This window comes from Tachypleus tridentatus, chromosome 4 (assembly GCF_004210375.1).
Source record: "Tachypleus tridentatus isolate NWPU-2018 chromosome 4, ASM421037v1, whole genome shotgun sequence".
NCBI classification, from domain to species: Eukaryota; Metazoa; Arthropoda; class Merostomata; order Xiphosura; family Limulidae; genus Tachypleus; species Tachypleus tridentatus.
The window spans coordinates 55,212,803-55,232,798 of record NC_134828.1 but is presented as its reverse complement, the minus strand read 5'-3'; the positions used below and the strand labels follow the sequence as shown (position 1 = coordinate 55,232,798).

General features: G+C 31.6%; 1 protein-coding gene across 6 annotated transcripts in view; it reads left to right on the top strand.

The window, feature by feature from the left end:
* Positions 1 to 12,188: 12,188 nt before the first annotated feature.
* eIF4B (eukaryotic translation initiation factor 4B) overlaps positions 12,189 to 19,996 on the top strand; it is a 56,960-nt gene continuing 49,152 nt past the window's right edge. For 4 of the 6 annotated variants that reach the window (XM_076498630.1, XM_076498635.1, XM_076498633.1 and 1 more), the window contains exons 1-2: positions 12,255 to 12,272; positions 15,652 to 15,807. In XM_076498630.1, the coding sequence (XP_076354745.1) occupies positions 15,735 to 15,807 (73 nt within the window). In that variant the 5' untranslated portion in view covers positions 12,255 to 12,272; positions 15,652 to 15,734. Of the gene's footprint in view, positions 12,273 to 14,075; positions 14,144 to 15,651; positions 15,808 to 19,996 lie in introns of those variants that run through there. The other 2 variants (XM_076498631.1, XM_076498632.1) reach the window with 2 other exon arrangements.

Below are 19,996 nucleotides of genomic sequence, written 5' to 3'. Positions count from 1 at the left end.
TATAATATTCATTGCTAAAATTAAACTAGATTTTTTTTAGGATCTAGAGAATATGTGAACGCTTAAGTATCTTAAGACCTTGAGAGTGTCATTCTTCAAGTTCTGTCTTATATTTTATTAGACAGATGCACGTGATAGGAAATCACAAGTGCTATTTCCGCATCATAGATGAACCTTATTCTCTAAACTCTTCCTGAGAACATATAGTACTGAAAAAAGTTTCACCTGACATCTTTCATTTCCCAAAAAATTAACACGAACAGTCACGCTACGTATTACTACCATTATGTAATTCATAAAAATACACATAATTCTATATATGTACACGCAAATATATAGCTTCAACTGAAGTTCAAGTTAATAATCATTTCATATCTATTTATTATATTACAAGTACAACTGTATCGTGTCCTAAATTGAATAACAGCAGATGCAAATATATATTTTAAAGTATAAATTTTAAAGTGCGTGTTATGTTCTCAGCTTTGGAAACGCCTCCTTAAAGTAGTGCTAACTAAATAAAGGCTTCTGTTAACTGGAAATTGATCCTAAAATTTGATATACATATAATAACTAGTAAAAATGAATATAATAATATTGTTCTCTGTTGAAAATATCACTCTTGCTTAAGTACTCCGTTTTTCTTACTCATCTGAGAAGAAGATTTGAAAATAAAGGATAAGCTCATAGCTTTTCTTACAAGAAAGTTTTCTTAATGTCAGTTTCCTGACTTACATATTTTTTAGTTCGCTTTATGATATATTTTATCTTCGTAGTACCATTTGAAAAATCGTAACTAGTAGTAATAAAAAAAGAGTGTGTTTGTGTGTGTTTTTTTCGTATAGCAAAGCCACAAAGGGCTATCTGGTCAATAAATAAAAAAGAAGAATGCAAAATAAGTCCGTTAGTACATCTTCTTAAATAATTCTTTTTAATGATAGATAAAAGAAAATATGCAATTTAATAATTTCTACTTATAATATTTCAATATTTTTCTTGATAAGACTGTGTTGGTGTAACAATACTATTGCACTATATCAGTCAAAAAGCTTCGTTAGAAAAATAAAATTTTGGCATATAGAACATTTAAGTAGGTGGGATTATTTATAGTACAGTATGTTTATTTTTTTGAATTTCGCACAAAGCTACTCGAGGGCTATTTGTGCTAGCCGTCCCTAATTTAGCAGTGTAAGACTAGAGGGAAGGTAGCTAGTCATTACCACCCAACGTCAACTCTTGGGCTTCTCTTTTACCAATGAATAGTGGGATTGACTGTCACATTATAACGCCCCCACGGCTGAAAGAGCGAGCATGTATGGCGCGACGGGGATGCGAACCCGCGATTACGAGTCGCTCGCCTTAACACGCTTGGCTATGCTGGGCCCCAGTATGTTTAAGGTGATTCTATATTATATTAGATGCCACATCACAACTAATGGATCGTACGTTTATGCACATGGCCTGGTGGTTAAGACATTCGGCTAGTAATTCGAGAGTCGTGGGCTCGAATCCCCGTCACACCAAGCATGCTCGCCCTTTCAGCCGTGGAGAGGTTATAATGTGACGGTCAATTCCACTACTCGTTGGTGAAAGAGTAGTTCAAGAGTTGGCGGTGGGTGGTGATGACTAGCTGCCTCCCCTCTAGTCTTATACTACAAAATTAGGAACGGCTAGCGCAGATAGCCCTCGTGTGGCTTTGCGCGAAATTCAAAACAAACCAATCTTTTATGCCAATGCAACCCCGATTATTGTTTTTCTTTGTAACCTATGTTGTGAATTTTGATGCTTATTTCAATTATCGTAAGAGCTGAAACAAGCAACTGTGGTGCTTTATAAATGTCGTGATTTGTGTAAAGATCAGTATGTCGTAAAGACCATACAGACTTGATAAAATGTATCTAGCTTACCTGTGTAAACATACGTTATCAGTTAGGCTAGAAAGAGAATGGCTGTATCTCGAAATGTGAGCTTGTAAAAAAAAGATTCTGTTACTGTTTGTAAGTAACTGGTATTAGTTTGCTTCTGACATAATTGTTTTTGTACTATTTCAGTTGAAGTTCTAAATCTTTGATAAATATTTTTCTAAACTTTTTAATTTATGAATCATACCTCAGTATATTAAAATACCTTCTTAGTTGAATTAAACGTAAAATAACATAAAAAAATACCTAATTTCTAAAACTTCACTGGTGTTTAAAATATCTGCGAGTACTTGATTTAATAAGCTTAACATTTATTGTACAAATAACTTTTGTTTAAATTTAAAACAAGATATTTAAAGTTATAAATGTTTTCTAAGGAGGGAAATAAGTACATCATTAAACATGTATACAATTTAACGTTTGATCAACAGATTAGACACGCGCCACAGTGCTTCAGCTCGTAAGTTGATCGTTCAAATCATCAAGTTCAGGATGACATCCTTCATGCAAGCAGTCTGATTCAGGAAACTGTAAGTAAGCCAGAAATCAATAGTTGTTGGAACTCCTAGAAAACGACACATCCTTCACTAAAAAATATTTGAATGTTGTTAGAAAACCTACACAAAAATTAAAATTAGGAAAGAACAATATAATGAAACAATTACATATTTTATACGTTAAAAAAATTAGGCTTCTTCCTTGAAAATTATGGGCTCGATTCCCTTTGGTGGATACAGCAGATAGCCCGATAAGGTTTTGCTATATAAAAAAAAAATACACACATACATGTAAATAAATTAAAATAATTTGACATTTTCTGTCAAACACAAATCAAATAATGCTATTGGTTCATTTCTAGTTCAATTATCATTTTAATGAATGAATTAGTGCATATAGACTTTTACAATAAGTAAGTGCATTAAATGTTGTGTTAACATGGCTAAGCCGTTAGATCTAGTATAGTTTCAGTGAGTAAACCAAAAGCAACGTTAAACATTCAGTGAAATATTTGACTGGCGGCAACAGCGCTTAAAAACGTCAAATTTATTTACCACAGTTCCAAAAATACGTCTTCGGGTGTAAATAATCATAGAAAGACATAAAAAATGTAGATCAGGCAATTCTCGAAACTTATGATTAGATGAGATTCTTTATCTGTCCTTATATCTGAAGGATAGTGGTTATCGTAATATCATTACAGACAAACATGTAACTGTTTTGCCTTTATAACCGTCATAAATGTAATTAAGCAATAAATACATAAGGCCCAAAGTGAAGTTGGTAGACAGATCTATCAATTCGAACTGTGTTATCAGCAGGTGAAATGGCTTGTTCTTGATGACACTTTATACAAAGACATTCATAAATGTTGCCCAACATAAAATAAATCAATATTTTAGAACATTTAACTTTTTAACAAAAATACAACTTACTAAGAAGCAGATACTTATTTAATGGTTCTGACAGGGCGAACTTGCGGGGAAGACCTGGCTGTGTTGTTGGGCTGTCTAATTTCAAAGATATTCTAGGTTCTTCTTGATGTATGACTTAACTGGTTGTATTTTTATACATAACTTACTTCTTAATTCTTAGTTCTAAATCAGTCTATAAATATGAACTGAATAAAATTAGTTAGCTAATCACGAGTTTTACAATGATGGCTGAAATAATTTCATAGAAATTCTAGGAATCTTCTTCACAATACTTGCATCACTTGTAGACCATTTCTGTTTATTGCCATTAAAAATAACTTACTTGAATGATACGTGTCAGTAACATCACCTATTCATGAGAATAATCAAATACATAACGAAAGGACTGAAATGAAAATACAACAATAATTAATGTCTTGTTATTTACAAAGGTTTTTATGAAAAACTTCATAATGCTGTAATGTGTTCTATCATTGGTCAGGCTCTTTCGAATTATTTAGTAAAAGTGATGTAAAGTCTAGTGCCCATAATAATAATGACTTTATTTATTTATTCATTAGCATTTGCTCCACTGCATACTTCGTTCACTTGTAGGTTTATCTTACAACATTTCAGTAGAAAGTTAAGTAACAGTACGTATGCCTAACTTACGTGCAGAATTTTTCTGCTAACTGATCAATAATAGGCACGTTTACTAGTTAGCTTACTAATAACCAGATGCACTCACTATTACCGTCTAACTTAGTTCTAACAAAATTAAATGTTGTATTCCTTCACTAATTGACACACTAAACAAACACTAATTCATTCAGTCCTTTTTATATCTTTACTTGTTTTTCTGTTTACTAAATTTCTGGCTTATAACATTGTCTTTATCATTATTGGCTCCGCTAATAAACAAATATCTGAATCAACATCTTAAATATCCTTATATATATATATATACCTTACAATACTGCCCCTTTCTTTAATTATCAAGTTCCTTGACCAATTCTTGCACAAAAGTAAAACAATACACTAAACTTTCATTCATCAAACCTTATTTTATTTATTTCTTTTCTAGAGGCTACAATATGCAGTTTGGATGATATCCTGCCTTTAACACTCACTTTCTCTCCTGTCCCTATTAGTTCTCCCTACGTTGGTAATCGAACAATTCCAGTGATTGCTCTAATCTTGGGGATCCTCTGGAAACGTTCTGGACAGAAAACCTGAGCTCTTCAACAAGTTAACTTTCCGCTGTAAGAACACTGTCTGCTAAAGTGACAAGAGACGTCAACGCAGTTAGAAGAAAAAGTGTGTTAAGATCCCAAAGATCGGGCTCTTCAAACAGCTGGAGTGATTATTTGCAAAACAACACAGCACAACACAAACCAGTAAATTATTGAAGGGCTTGCTACCTAGAATATTTTCAGTAATTAGCTATATCTTTGCATCTAAACCGTACATTATTAGTAAGTTTTTGCAAAATGCGTTTTATATAATAAATTTCTGTTTTGTTTTGTTTTTGTATAGTGTATGTATAAGTTTAGGTTAATTCTTATGTATAAGGAGTTTTCTGAGGAAGTATGCATATGTGTATAATGTTAGTTATATTAGATGAAATTTTGGTATTAACGTACAATTTTTCTTTTTATTGGAGAGTATTTTTACAAAAATATTTTCTTTAATAGTTGAACATTTATTTTACTCGATTCAAGGGATATTTACTAAAGCGTCAATTTAATGTACGTTTTGTAAATTCTTTTTTTTTAAGATATTGCTTCAATGTGTTTTTTAATAAAAAAAATTTTGTTTTAAATATTTTCGTTATTAGAGTCTTTGTAAGTGAAATGCGGATCTTAAAAAGTATGTTTCTTATTATCCACAATTAATGGCCTGTGTAATGATGTATTTGCTCATGTTAAAGTTGTTTTATTGTATTTTTATATATAAGAAATGCTTCTTTTTATTAAATCGTATTCTTGTGTACTTCAGTTGTTAAAAGGTTTTTATTTGGATTTTATTTTGTACAGAGTTTATTTACTACATTCTCTTAATAGGAGTTAGGTTTTTGTAAAAATGTTTCTTTATATTTTTTGTTGTTAAACGATATTTTGATTATAGTTTCTTTGTTCTTTGGTATTTTAATGTATTTATGTCTATTTTGCAAACCACCTTTCTAAAGCGGAATTATTTATGTGCAGTATTGTTTTTGTCTGTATGGTGTTAAATGTTACAAAGCAAGTGGTTTTACTAGGGTAAGAGTAAAATATTTTGATTTTTTAGCACCACTAGACTAAAGCTTAATCTACTTTTCGTTGTTTTTTTTTTTAGGTATGGAGTTAGGGACTGCTGGGACGAGCTAGAAAGAAAGGTCAGAGAAGACATATAGTACTAGACAGAACTATGTGCCCCTCTTTTATTAAAATGTTTTTGTCAGAATTAAAGTGTATTAACACTTTTCCGTTTTGGAAATAGTGAAGCGCTCAGGTAAGTTACTCAACTTTCATTTTCTCTCGGAGCCAGCTTTGAATGCATAAACAATTAGACAGCTATTTGGTTTTTCTCACAGAAAGAAAAAGGTCTATAGCAAGGATAATAAAACTGCTGTTGTTTCCGTTGACGAACCAGATAAATGATTGCAGATAGTCACGCCTTTTGTGAGCAGATGCAGATCCTTGCTTTTTGACTACTAATGTACCAAAAATTATGTTTATACTTATGACCATGTTTGTAGGATTATGTGTGTGTGTTTTTTCAGACCTTCTTAATTTATTTGGGAGAAGTTAGTAAATTTCAGCTGAAATTGCATATAATTTAACTTTAGTTTTGCGCGAGAAAGTTACAGCTCACAAGAGATAGCTTGTTTGTTTGTTTTAGTAAAGTATTCGTGACTCTTCTCAGTTCCACACACATTTCATTGGATCACTTACCTTTATTTGTATTAGTGTATTGAATTTTTATAGAGCGTTGTTTGTTTCTCAATAACAAGCTCTGTTGTGGATATTTTGCATCTTTTCTTTCCTTTATTTTACCATATCTGTTGCAACTTCAAGGTAACTAAATTGTAAAATCTGATAACTTGAAATTTCCTGCTTGATGGCAAAGCCAATTTCCAAAACAAATAGTTATGAAACTAAAATAACAGAAACTGTTCTGGAAATATAGTTATACAGAGACGTACAAGTTGTGTTAATGGAATTTATAGTGATAAAGCCCTACACCCTACGTTATTTTAGCGTTAAGTATGATGGCTTTCAACCCTAAAAACTGGGTTTCGATACTTGTGATGGAAAAGTTAACCTATTTACATGTCTTTGCGTTTCACAAAAAACGAACGAAATATATTGATATTCAATCTATGGTGCCATCTGGTGCTTAAAGTAACCTGTAATAGCTTGTTTTTTAACAAAAGATGAATTAATTGCTACAACATTAGCCTCTCCTAAGTAATAGTTTTAAAAACAAGAAGTATTTTTAACGTTTTTCAACCTAAGGAATTTCACCGTTGTCTAATTCATGTTTTGGCAGTAGTTTTCCCTTATTTCTTAAAAACACGTGATCCAAACTTACTCTATCTCTGTTTAGTTAACCGTTAACAAGTTTTATAGTTAAAATTTAAGTAAAGACATAGTATACTTGACGTTTTCGTGACCAAAGCTATGATAATGTTTTATTTTTATTTTTAATGCATACAAATTGTTTGTTTTGTTTGTTTTCGAATTTCGCACAAAAATACTCGAGGGCTATCTGTGCTAGCTGTCCCTAATTTAGCAGTGTAAGACAAGAGAGAAGGCAGCTAGTCATCACCACCCACCGCAAACTCTTGGGCTACTCTTTTACCAACGAATAGTGGGATTGACTGTAACATTATAACGCCCCCACGGCTGAAAGGGCGAGCACGTTTGATGCAACCGTAATTCGAACCCGCGACCCTCAGATTACGAGTCGAACGCCTTAACCCACCTGGCCATGCCGGGCCCACATATAAATAGATTTAATTTCTTATTCGTTATTTAGGCCTTATCAATTTTACATTATATTATATAGGATTTTTATCTAATTTGAAAAATGGTGATTAAAATGAATTTTAAATTCATATGGATGCAGGCTCAATAGTTGAAGTAAAAAAAAAATATCTTTATTTTTATTTTAAACACTAGGCACCAGTGGCTCAGCGCTATGTCTGCGGACTTGCAATGTTAAAATCCGGGTTTCGATACCCTTGGTAGGCAGAGTACAGATAGCCTCTTGCATAGCTTTGTGCTTAACTCAAACAACAAACACAATTTTTTAACACTATACCAATTCACTTGTCTTTTCTTCTTCGATCCATTGCAAACCTGATATTACATCCTCATATAAATCAAATTGATAGTTACTGGAGTTTTCGAGCGAACTATACAGAACAAACTGATTAAACAGCTTTTGACTAGCACGTAAAATAAGAGCCACCAAATGCAGTAAATTCAAAATCTTATCATAAGCACTAATACGTTTCAGTGCCAGAAAAAAAAATATTTTGAGTCTCCCTGAGATTTTTAAACAAACTGTTAAAATTGCATATTCTTGCGAAAGTTTCTGATAAAGTTGAATAAGTTACTAATACCTATGGTGTGGTTATCGATTGAATGTCAATCATTACCTTGGTTAATAATCTATAAGTATCTCCTAGGTCTAATTAGTAATTAATTAAGTAAAATAGTTACTAATTAATAATTATTCTCAGGTGATCGTTTAAACTGTTAAGCATAACCACAATAAAACTGACAGGCTAGCATTTTTAAGTTATGTTTAGGAGTGTCTTTTGTGAAAATAAAAGTTAATAAGTTAAGTAAAAACGACCCTTTCATTTTTCAAAATATTTTTTTCTAACTGACAACTATTCTTGCTCTCAAGTTCTTCAGAAAGTTATACGTTAGTGGTAATGGAGTCGTGACCCAACGTAAAATTCTTCCACATTTTGACGACAAAGTGAGCGAAATATCAAAAGCAGATTTCTATATCAAAATGTTTTCACAGTTTAGTATATAAACTCTATCAGTCGGGAATGTATTTGTTGAAAGTTAAACAAAATCTTTTCTTTATAATTTATCGTCCTAATGTTTAAAAACCATTTCCTAGCTCTCTTTAATTTTTGTTTATTTTATCTAAACTATCTTGAGTACGGTAAATGAGTTCTGTGACTTGATACTGTTGGAGTTTTCCAAACCATGTCTCCCTTTATGCTCCTTCCCACAATTAAACAAACCGAGCTGTTAAGAATGTAATGTTCAAGCATAAAAGCTGAAAAAGTTTGAAAATATCAATCTCTTTCATTTGATGCGCATTTAATTTTAATAATAAAATGTATTTCTTTTAGTTTATTTTTTGCATTTCACCTAAAAACCTTGATCTTTTGTTTAATAACTATTTTCTAATGGAGAAAAATTCTGGTACTTCTTAAAAGCATGAAGTTCAATAAAGTGTGTCAAAAATCGAATTTTTTTTTATTTGCAAAAGAAGTAATAGAGCTGAAACCTAAAGAGTGAATACGTGATTTGCATGCTTAAACAGGTAATCTTGATAAAATGGGCTAACTAAGAAGAACTTGTACAGGTGTTGAGTATATTATATTAAAATGATTATGGAACTTCACCACATTGTTACTGTAACATAATTTACATTAAATAAGTTTCCTGTCACAAGCTGTCATATCAAAAACGAAACTCTTCCTTCCTGTACTTTTCACAATATATATATATATTATTCCTAAATAACGGTTACCCAACATTTGTTTTAAGAGTCATATCGTGTTGAAATCCATAGACGCTGCGTTCGGCAATTTTTCCGATATGTCATCGTATGAAATAACAAAAATACCTGTTTTACTCTCCAATTCTTTAAGATATGTCAAAGCTGAACAGATATATTCTAAAATATAATTGTTTCATTTCTCCAGAGAAATATCTTCCTTGATTATTTTGTGTGTTGTTGCTTACCGTTGCTTTTGCCATTAACCTTTTTTGTTAGCGGATTCTCATCTGTCACAATATTTCAGACTTTACTTACCACTGCTAAAGTACGAATTGTTGCAATTCTATTTCAGCGTTAAATTTACAGAGTCAAAGTGTTAAAATCCTGGGTTCGATATTTAGAGGCGAATAGAGTGCAGATAAAAAGGTCTATAGCTTTGCATTAAAATTACACAATCACCTTTCCTGATGGTCCAAGTGCCTCGAGTTGATCCATATTCCTTTGCCATTACGTACAAGAGATGTTTTCGTCTTGAAAGTTATAAGCCTCCGATCAGAATATTTTTACAAAGAGCTGATGTATTAGAAAGAATTGTTTCGTACGCATCCAAAAGCAGTCAACTTTTATTAGAATCCACTACCGACAGAGCAAACAATGTCAAAATGTAGTTGTAACGCATTCCATTCTACCGTAACGTTATATCACCTGTATGTGTCACATGACTTGTTGGTTTGCATATTCAAAATTGATTTTATGCCTCTTACTCAATTCCCTGTATAATGAAATAATGCTAATATATTTTTGACATTAGAATTAATGCTTAATGTAGTTTTAGCTTGGTATAACCAGTTATGGCTTTTTTTTTAAATTGTGTTAAAGTGATCAAACGATTTTACTTATCTAATTCGGTTGAATTCTCAAAGATAAAAGTTATAGTTTAAAGTTGTAATTGTGTTTTTGTACAAACCTGAAAAAACTTTTATTTACCCCCAACAACCAATACAACCTCAAATTCTAAAACAGCATAAATCAATATTTTTAAAATCAGAATTTGTTTTCATCCAAACAAGTCGAATTCATATCCTGACAAGTAACTTGCATTTATAAAACACTTATCCTACATAGTAACGTATTTTAATATTCTCCATTAAAACATCTGGCCCATTGTTGAAAGGCAGATCAATCGAAATTCCTTTATTTTATTTTCTATTCACACATTTTCAATACATTTAATGTTATTTTTACTGGTGTTTTGTTGTATATGAAAGGAACACCAAGATTTTAAACCAAACGTTAAAGGAATTAGATAATAATTAACTCTTGTGTGCAGGGCAGTTGACGTAAACTGGAGATACTGATCAAATATGGTAAATGATTAGACTTTTTAAAAAATTCAAGATAGGCATGTTCCTTAAAGAATTTTAAAGGAGGTCAAGAACTAGATAAGTAAATCACTTCCTACTATTTTCTGTATGTCCTCGAACAGTGGGCAAGTACCAAAAGATTGGAAGCAGGCTAATCTTGACCTCGTTTCAAGTGAAGTGATAAAATTTGCCCCACTAATTATAAGTCTCTTAATCTTAAACCAATTGCTAAAAAAAAATTGTGAAAGTCTGATAAAAGATGTTTTGTGTGGTTTCACTGGAGGAACATCCTGGTTTACTAATCTTTTGTCATTTATGAAAAAGCTACTGCTTATATAAATAAGGGTACATGCGAAGATTTGATAAATCTGAATTTTCAGAAAATATTAAACAAGGTTCAGCATAAAAGACTTGTTTTAAAATTTCTCCCTCTGGCTGAGGAAAATTGGTTGACTCATAGGATAATAAAACTGCCTGGATGGAAGAAAATAGTTGATTATTATGAATGGAGCTCAAACTAGATTAATTTCTCACGTAATGCACACCATGCTCAGTATTGGGACCTTTTTCTTCCTTCCTTGATTTACACAAATGACACAGATGAAAGAATAATCATTACATAAATTATATTTTCTAGTGATAGTAAAAATTTGAGTGTTTCTGGCTGTGATAAAGCTATTACTGCAAAAGGATTTAGATTATTCAATGAGGTTAGCGTATAAATTGTAAGTGGCACTTAAGTATAATAAATGCAATGTAAGGGATATGGGATATCTATCTTGATTATAGTTTTGACGGAAATAATCTTAAATGATCATGGAAGAAAACAAACTGAGTGTTCTAGTTAATCAGTCTTTTCAGCCATCCACACTATGTATTATTGCTAATGGCAAGGCATATAGGATTTAAGGTTGAACCTGCGGAAACAATAAATACAAGGCAAAATATTTTGTAATTTCCTTGTGTATATCATTAGTTTGACCACTTTTGGGGTATTGTTTTCAGTTTATGGTGCCTTACCTTAGGAACCACATTGAATTGTTAGGTGGTTACAAGAATGAAATTGGGATGGCAACATCATTATATAAGAACATGTTAGAAGCTCTGAAATTGTTTTCTTTTATTCAAAAAGAATAGCTTAAGAGAATGTCACTGAGGTGTGTAAAATTCTTAAGGGGATTGGTAATATTTAAGCATAATCGTTTTTCGTAATTAGTAGTGAGAATTATAAAACTAGAGAATACAAATATACATTTTGGCTGAATGGGAGTTATCTTCAGCCAAGATTGCTTTGTTTTTCTCAGAAAGTGATTGACTTTTGAAATGGGTTACCTTCACATATGGTGTATTTTTTAACTAAGGGAATTTAAAGAAAGACTTGATAAGTATTTAAAATGACAAGAGCTGCTCTTGATTTTTTATTTAAAATTTAGGTTAGTGGATGAGATAACTTGGGTGAATAAACATGTTCTTTTTTGTCCTTAAATTACAGGTATATGAACAAAAAAGAGCCACATATATTTTATAACAGACCAAATTTGTTTGAGACGTCGAGAGATTTATTTCTTTAATTGTACTAATTTATAAAAGGAAGAAAAAGTATTCTCATCGTCATTAACGTTGTTCACAATATATATACAAATACTCTTCAATGTTGTAATTCTTTCACGCTAAAAATAATAATTAGAAAAACAGTTTTCATTAAATTTATGTTAATAAGTTTCATTAAGTTACATTAAAGTTATGTTTTTGTTCGATCATTGCCTTTTATGTAATTCTACAAAAATCCGTTAAGGGTATTTCCGGGTGTGTGAATGACAAAATGGCGTCTTCAGGTACAGTATAGTCGTTCTGAAGTGTTAACAAATTTTACCCCATATTTTCTTTATTTCAACAAGAAATATAAGTTTAATCAACTTTCAAGTCCTATTATGAAAAATTAGTAACGGATTTATTGGTTTTAATAGGAAATTCTTATTGTTTATTTGTAGTATTGAATTAGTAAAGCGTGATAGTTTCGTTCAGTTAGGCCTAATTTAAGAATTAAACGTGCCACAACTTCAATGCGACAGCGCCATGCATACGTAACATTAAGAATAGGCCTAAAAGGTTAAAGTTAGGTTAAGCAATGTAATTAACTTATAAATTCTGAAAACAATATCCTGAATCTCAGTATTAGTAGGGCTATTAATTCAGAGTTCAAGTTAAGTTATATGTATGGCTGTGTAGTTATTTACTTGATGTGATCATGAATTAAGGGATTGTGATAATTGTATATTACTATGACACTGACCCAAATCAAATGGTGTATTTTTTGGGGCAGCGTAGCAAAATTCTTGTTTCATAAACATTTAATTATCCTCGAATCTCGGCAGAATCGTTTTAATCAACAGGTATTCACTTTAAACTACAAGTTCTAAATGTTAAAAAAATGCATTTTGTTCTCTAATACATAGATGCACATTTGTGTTTAAGAGGATATTGGATTTTGTAGTGTCAGTGCATCATTTCAGTTGTTTTCGTCACATTTACTAATATTTCGATTTGTGATTTATCATGATATTTTTATTTACAACTTTTAAAGTTTCACTAAGCGGTATTAAAGTTTGTTTTGTTTTTTTGTTTGATCATTGCCTTTTATGTAATTTTACAAAAATCCATTAAGATAAGGTCTGAGAAGATTTAATAAAGCAAATTATTATTACTTATATATATACACACATTTAACCCTTGTAAACTATGAACTTGCTGCTAGATTTGGTGAAGTATTTTCAAGAGTTTCAGAACTTTCATTGTGCATGAATATTTTGTACGAGCTGTTAATTTTCAAATTGAAAAAAGCAACACAAAGTGCACACTTATGATACAAACAAGATGATTTCCCAAGTAGTAACATTAAAAAGAAAAGTGTTGGTAAGGTAAGGTCTGATAATTACTGTTAAGGCTATTTAGAATAATTGTTGTTTTTGGGATATATCAAGAATACAAGGTGGGATAGACCTACATCCATGATTGTGTTATTGTATTTTCTTAAAGCATTATTTGAGTTTTTTTTTAATTTACTAGGGAAAAAAAACACTTGTTTTACTGAGCTGTGATTGGCATGATTAATATTTAATCTACTTAGGAACAATTTGTGGCCAAGAAAGCAAATCTCTAAAATTTAAGCATAATGAAATATATTTTCTTTTTTTCTTGATCACTTGACTTAAAATTCTAAATTTAGTTTTATTAAAGATTCTCATAATTCTTGGAACACTTGCTTTGCATTTTAGGCTATGACTGGGAATTTCTTTTCATAACAGCTTTTGAGAATAAATAAATCTTGAAGTTTATTCTTAAGAAATTAACATAACTAGGTGACCTTTTTCACTGGACACAATTGAAACTTGTTACAGTAAACTTGAAATGCATGTGAATAGTTTTATTAGTTATATGTACAAAGAATACTTCATAAAAACAGTCATGGCACCAAATATTCAAAGGAGAACTTTGTGTAAATTCATAAAAAATACACCAGCATAATAATGCACAAATGATTAAATAATTAAATTATAAAAACCCATCTAATTTCAACTTAATTTGCTTATCATTTTTAATGGATATAATAAAGTTGTTTGCAGCATCTTTTATTTCAGACTGAAAATGATCTTGGAAGGACCAAGACTCACAACTGGCAGTGGAGTTTAAATTCTTCTATATTTAAGTACTTTTATTGATTCTATTGTGTTATTAAAACATTAATCCAAGCTATTCAGAACAAAAATAAATCTAAACATGCTACAAAATTAGAACTTAAAATGTTACCATGATCAATAAACTACAGATTCAATAACTTTGCAAAATATGCAAACTGAAAAGGAAAAAAAAAAACATGAATACAAACTTAACTAGATAATCAAGGAAAGTACCCTGCTATGTAATACTTAAACATTTATTTTTGGTGAAACCAGGTAAAATGTTGTAACCATAAATATTATACTCTATACAGCTAAAAATAAACATTTATAAAATAAACTAAACTTGCTTGTACAAAGTTGTATAAATGCTAGTATTTATTACTGTAGTCTTATCTGATCCTGTTTGTTTATCTGACCACTAATCAGATGATTAATTTGATGTTCTATACTTCAAATTAAATGTCCACCTAAGGAAGCAAAGTTGACAAAAATGAAGTTATTTTGGTAATTTAAGCAGTGATGTATGAATTAAATGCCAATTTGATTCTAGGTTCCCAACCATAATCAAATCATAAAACAATGCTCTAACAAATTTGTTACCAGGTTAAAAAGGATGTGTTTGTAGACAGTAAAAGCTTAATTCATCAATGGCCCAACAGATGAAGCTATAACTGCACTATCTAAAGTAATAGTTTTCTACCCACCTATTACCATAGGTGAACTTAGACTATTTAGGGTATTTGTCAGCAACTCATATTTGCTGTATATACAGATGTTTTTTTTTTCAGCAAAATGTTGACCTTAGTTTGATACTAAATTTGAGATAAATTCGTAAAACAGTAAATATTTAAATTTTGAATTCGAGCCAACAAACACAGTGACAGGACCTTTGACCCCTGATACATTGAGATATGGTTAATAGAAATCAAAAGAGCAAAGGCTGTAACACAGCACTGAATTATACCATGAGATATTAATCCAGTGTGATGAACTTCATTTATAACAACCTTCTGCCTTTTTTCATCCAGTCATTTATTTATACACTGAGTCAACCTTGCCTTTACACGTAGAGAGAGAATTTTTATAACAAGCCTTTTATGTGACACCTTGTCAAAGGCACTAAGAAAATCCAGGTAAACCAAATCCTCACCCATATCCTCAATTACATAAGCTGTAACATGTTCAAATAATTTCAAAAGATTAGTGAGACTAAATTATCCCTACTAAAATTATTCTAACCATCCAACAAAATTTTAAACTTTAACCCCTTAGCTGCAGAGTTTTTTTCCTTGAAAATTATAATGCAGTATGGAATTTTTTCCAGAATTTTATAATTTTTTTTTTGTATATTTCATTTGTATTATGTAACATTTCAGTGTGTGTGTATATTTATATATATATATATATATATATATATAAAAGGAAATTGCATGTAATTTTTTAAAGTAGAACAGCATGCTTTGAGCCAGTCATATCAGTGGAAATAAATTATCAACCAATCAAAATGTAGTAATCAGTTGGGTGCATTCCACAGGCTGTTGCTCAAAGGAAATTAAAGTTCACCATATGGTGTGTTTTGCAATGGGAAGCTTGTAACTAGCACGTTTCCACAATCGCATGGTGGCAGCACAATCGTCAGGGTCCTTCATCTTGTTTGTTGTTGCTTTCTCTGGACACGGGCTATTACTGGGTAAATACACATTTGGTCCTTATATGTCATATGTAACTTATTTAGGAACATAAAGTAACTAACATATAAATACCTTGTGTATATTGTATTTGCATATCATGACAAATTTTCTTTTTCTTAAGTGAATCATGAACTTTTAAATGGGTGATATTATAGGCCTTGTTATTCATTTCAATGTCATCTGGGCTTAAAAAACAAGTGTAGAATAGGTGCATGATGAAACAAAACAATGTCAGTTTTATGGTGATAGTGAACTTGTGACATTCCTTGATTTTTATGCTTACTAAGGCTAGGGTTTTGTCATAGGGTGAAAATGATTAATTCAGTGTAGCATGCTGGGGACAGGTTATGCTTACTTAGTTATAAGTTACAAAGATATATCATATTGAGCAGAAATTGTATGTCATGAGAAAGATATAACGTGCACAGCTTTGGAGTTATTATACTTCACACTCCAAGCATTCCTGGATTGAATGTGAACATCCTGGTGAACTCTGGCTTGACATCATTCTTGCAGTCTGATTCAGGTGTTTTGTTTGGCAAGCTGTCCTCTCCTTTGCTTCTGATGGCTGTGAAGCTGTCCATGAAAACACTTGGAACTGCATTTGGTCACAAACATTTTGCTTAAGATTCATAACCTGAAAGAGAATTATTTATAAAAAATATGTATCACTAAAATCCACTTGTACATGTTATGATGTACAACTTGTCATACTTTTAAATATTGACAGCATTGGCTTCATATGAAATCATAAAGGCTCTAGAAGCAAAAAAAAAATTGATTAGTGATGGTAGTAGATGATGTGTGTGAGTGTGTGGATATATGTATGTGTGTGTTCTTTGGCCCCTGTGATGGTGGTAGTTGAGGTAGTAAGGGGAAGTAGTGGGTTTTTTTTTTTTTAAATACTGAAATGATAATTACCAAAAGATGTTTCACTGTAGTTATCTGTTGGTACAAAGTAATCATGGCACACAACACAGCTTGGTCCAGGCTCCCACACATGAAACTTGGCCTTTTGATTAGCTCTTCTGATGGCCAGGATCCAGGATTTTCTAACACTCTCCTTACTCGTATTAGACGGAAATCTGTGCCCACCACAATTTTTGCACTAAGGAACACAACATGCTGCTGTTTTCTGTTAAACTGACACTGCCAAATACCAAAAGCAACCAGACAAATATAGCACTTGGACCCTGTTGACTGTGCTGCCACATGAAACTACGTCAGAACTACGATATTACAAGTCGACCATTGCTTGACAGTTCACAGTTGCACCATATGGTGTAGTTCACAGCTAAGGGTTCAAGTGGCTTTGGTTATTGTTTTTTTTCTTACTTCCAGATATTTTCTACAAACATTTTCTTTTCCCTGGATTTCTTGATTTATGAAATTTATACTGTGAAAAACTGTGTGTATGTGTAACTAACCTTTAATGTTATGTATGCTTCCTAACAATGTGTTTGTGTTGCTTCCAACTTGTTTTCTTATTATGTTTATTTAATGTTTTCAAATTTTTTATTTTTTTTCCTTCTGTTAGAAAAATCTTTCATGTCTAAGTTTCTTTGACTGTTCTTTCTCTGTTATATTTTTTCCCAAGTCTATTAATTTTAGCTGTGTAATATTTGGTTGGTTTCTGTTTGTATAATGTCTTAACTTATTACTTCACTTTTGTAATTTTAGTAGCCTGATAGTTTCTTATGATTTGTATATGTCTTTATCATAATTTCTAGTTTTGAAGCTTTTGAGTTTTTAAACTACTATATTTTTCAGTGTACAAGGTGCACTTTTTTCCAAAAAAAGGGGATATAAATGGAAACTAACATGATAAACCTTTATACTTCCCTGGACTTATTTTCTTTCTCTTATAGGCTACAGAAAATAGGTTATTATGGGAAATGACTGAAGAATAGTGTTCTGTGGGGGACAATTTTTTAACTTAAATTAGACATTGTACTAACAGTATAAGAGTTATATCCATAAAGAACACAATAAAGCATATAAGTTTAGAAACTGATAATAATTGTGAGAACAAAACTCTATACAAGCAGCTAATACGAGATTGTACATACCAAGATGGCTGCCGGTCGAAGCTCACTGGCATCACCAGTCAACGCAGAGCACTCTAGGGTGTGCACTTTAGTATATATCTGTGGCTTCAGGTCAGAGCAAAAATAAACAAGCTTATGCTACCTCTTATACATCCTCTTTGGGTGATGCCATCTGTTGGTTAATGGTGAAGTATGAGACATTTAGAATACAAAGGGCAGATCATAATAACCAGAAGGTGTGCTGGTTGGCAGAAATTAGTGTGAGGTACATCATAGTTGCTCATTAGCCTGGCAAGTTCATTCTTGGTATTGTGAAAAGGCTGGGGACACACTGAGCCTTATGTGACAAAAAAAAAAAAGTCATTGTTTTAGGGAATATAAAAAAATATAAAGTGAAACACCATGTCAAAGCAAAAAATACATTGCTATAATTTAAAATTTAAGCTAAATGTCATAAAGTATGCATAGGAACATGGTAATAGGGCAGCTGAAAGAGTTTTAGGGTTGCCACTAACTGAAAAAAATGATTCATACTTGGCATAAGCAAGAAGATCAATTACAATCACCTAGGAGCAGTAAATGCAACTTCAGAGGTAAGAAAGCCAAATGGCCAGAAGTTGAAGAAGAATTGTACTTGTGGGTAACAGAACAGAGAAGTCAAGGCATTGTACTTTCAACAAAAGTGATAATTTTCAAAGAAAAACAGATAGCTCAGGGAAAAAAATTATGATTTTCAAGTCACATATTGGTGTTAGATTCATGAAACAAAAAAACCCCACAGCAATGCGAACAAGAACCAAAATAGCAAAGAAGATGCCAGAAGAGTTTGAGAATAAAATTTTAGAATTCCTTACATATATAATAAACACAAGAAAATAAACAAATTTTGAGCTGTCTCAAATTGCTAATATGGATGATGTGCCACTGACATTTGATGTCCCATGTCATAAAACTGCTGACAAGAAAGGCACTAAGAGAATAACTATAGAAACAAGTGGGCATGAGAAAACCCATTATACTGTAGTATTATTATGCTGTGTCAATGACTCAAAACTTCCACCAGTGCTGATATTTAGAAGAAAAATCTTGCCAAAAGAAAAGTTGCCAAGTGATATTTTTGTTCATGTCCATCCCAGGAAATGGATGGCTGAAGATGGGATGATGATGTGGGCTAAACTTCCAGGTGGATTACTGAAAGCCCCAGCCTCTCTTGTATGGGATTCTTTTAGAACACATAGGACTGATGCAGCTTAGGAAAAAAATTGCCAAAATGAAGACCTAACTGGCTGTTATACCTGGTAGGCAAACAAGCCAATTACCACCACTGGATGTATCTATGAGTGAGTCCTTCATGCGTAAGGAGTGGAACAAATAGATCCAGATTGTTGACTACGAAGTGACTCCTACCAGAAGAAGGAAGAAACCAAGCATTCCATTTGTGCCTGAGTGGGTGAAAAGCTCATGAGACAGAGTTAAGACTAAAATTGTAATAAAGGCATTTAAAAAATGTGGCACAAGCAAGTCCCTTGATGGTAATAAAGATGATATCCTGTTTGAGGAAAGTGATGGCTCGGGTGAGAATGAACCTTCAGAACTTTATTTCAGTGATAGTGAATGCAACAGTACACAAGATTTTGAAGGTTTTTATAATGAATGAATGTTTTTGAAAGATTTTGGAGAGATTTATTATAAGTAAGCAGTATATTTGTTTTGCTAATGTTTAAACCAAACCTTTTTTTCTTCTCCAAAGTGGGGAAACTGTAATAAAAGTATTTAAAAAATGTGATGTGAACAATTGCCTTAATGGCACCAAAGATGATATTGTTTGAGGACAAGTGAGAGTGAACTTTTAGTACTTATTTTCAGTGATGCAAAAGAAGATTTTTAAAGTTTTCATAATAAATGAACAATGTTTTGATGTAAATGTATGAAACAATCATATTTTATTATTAAGATAGCTTTTGAAGTATTCTGAAGAGTAATAAAAGATTATGCTGATGTTGAACAAATAAATAAATGATAACTGTGAAGAATATTTTTTTCTTTTAAGATAGCTTTGAAAATAGGGTGTGTCTTATACACTGAAAAATTGAGTATATATTTTTACTTAACGCAGCATTTTAAGCTAGCATTCGCTTTT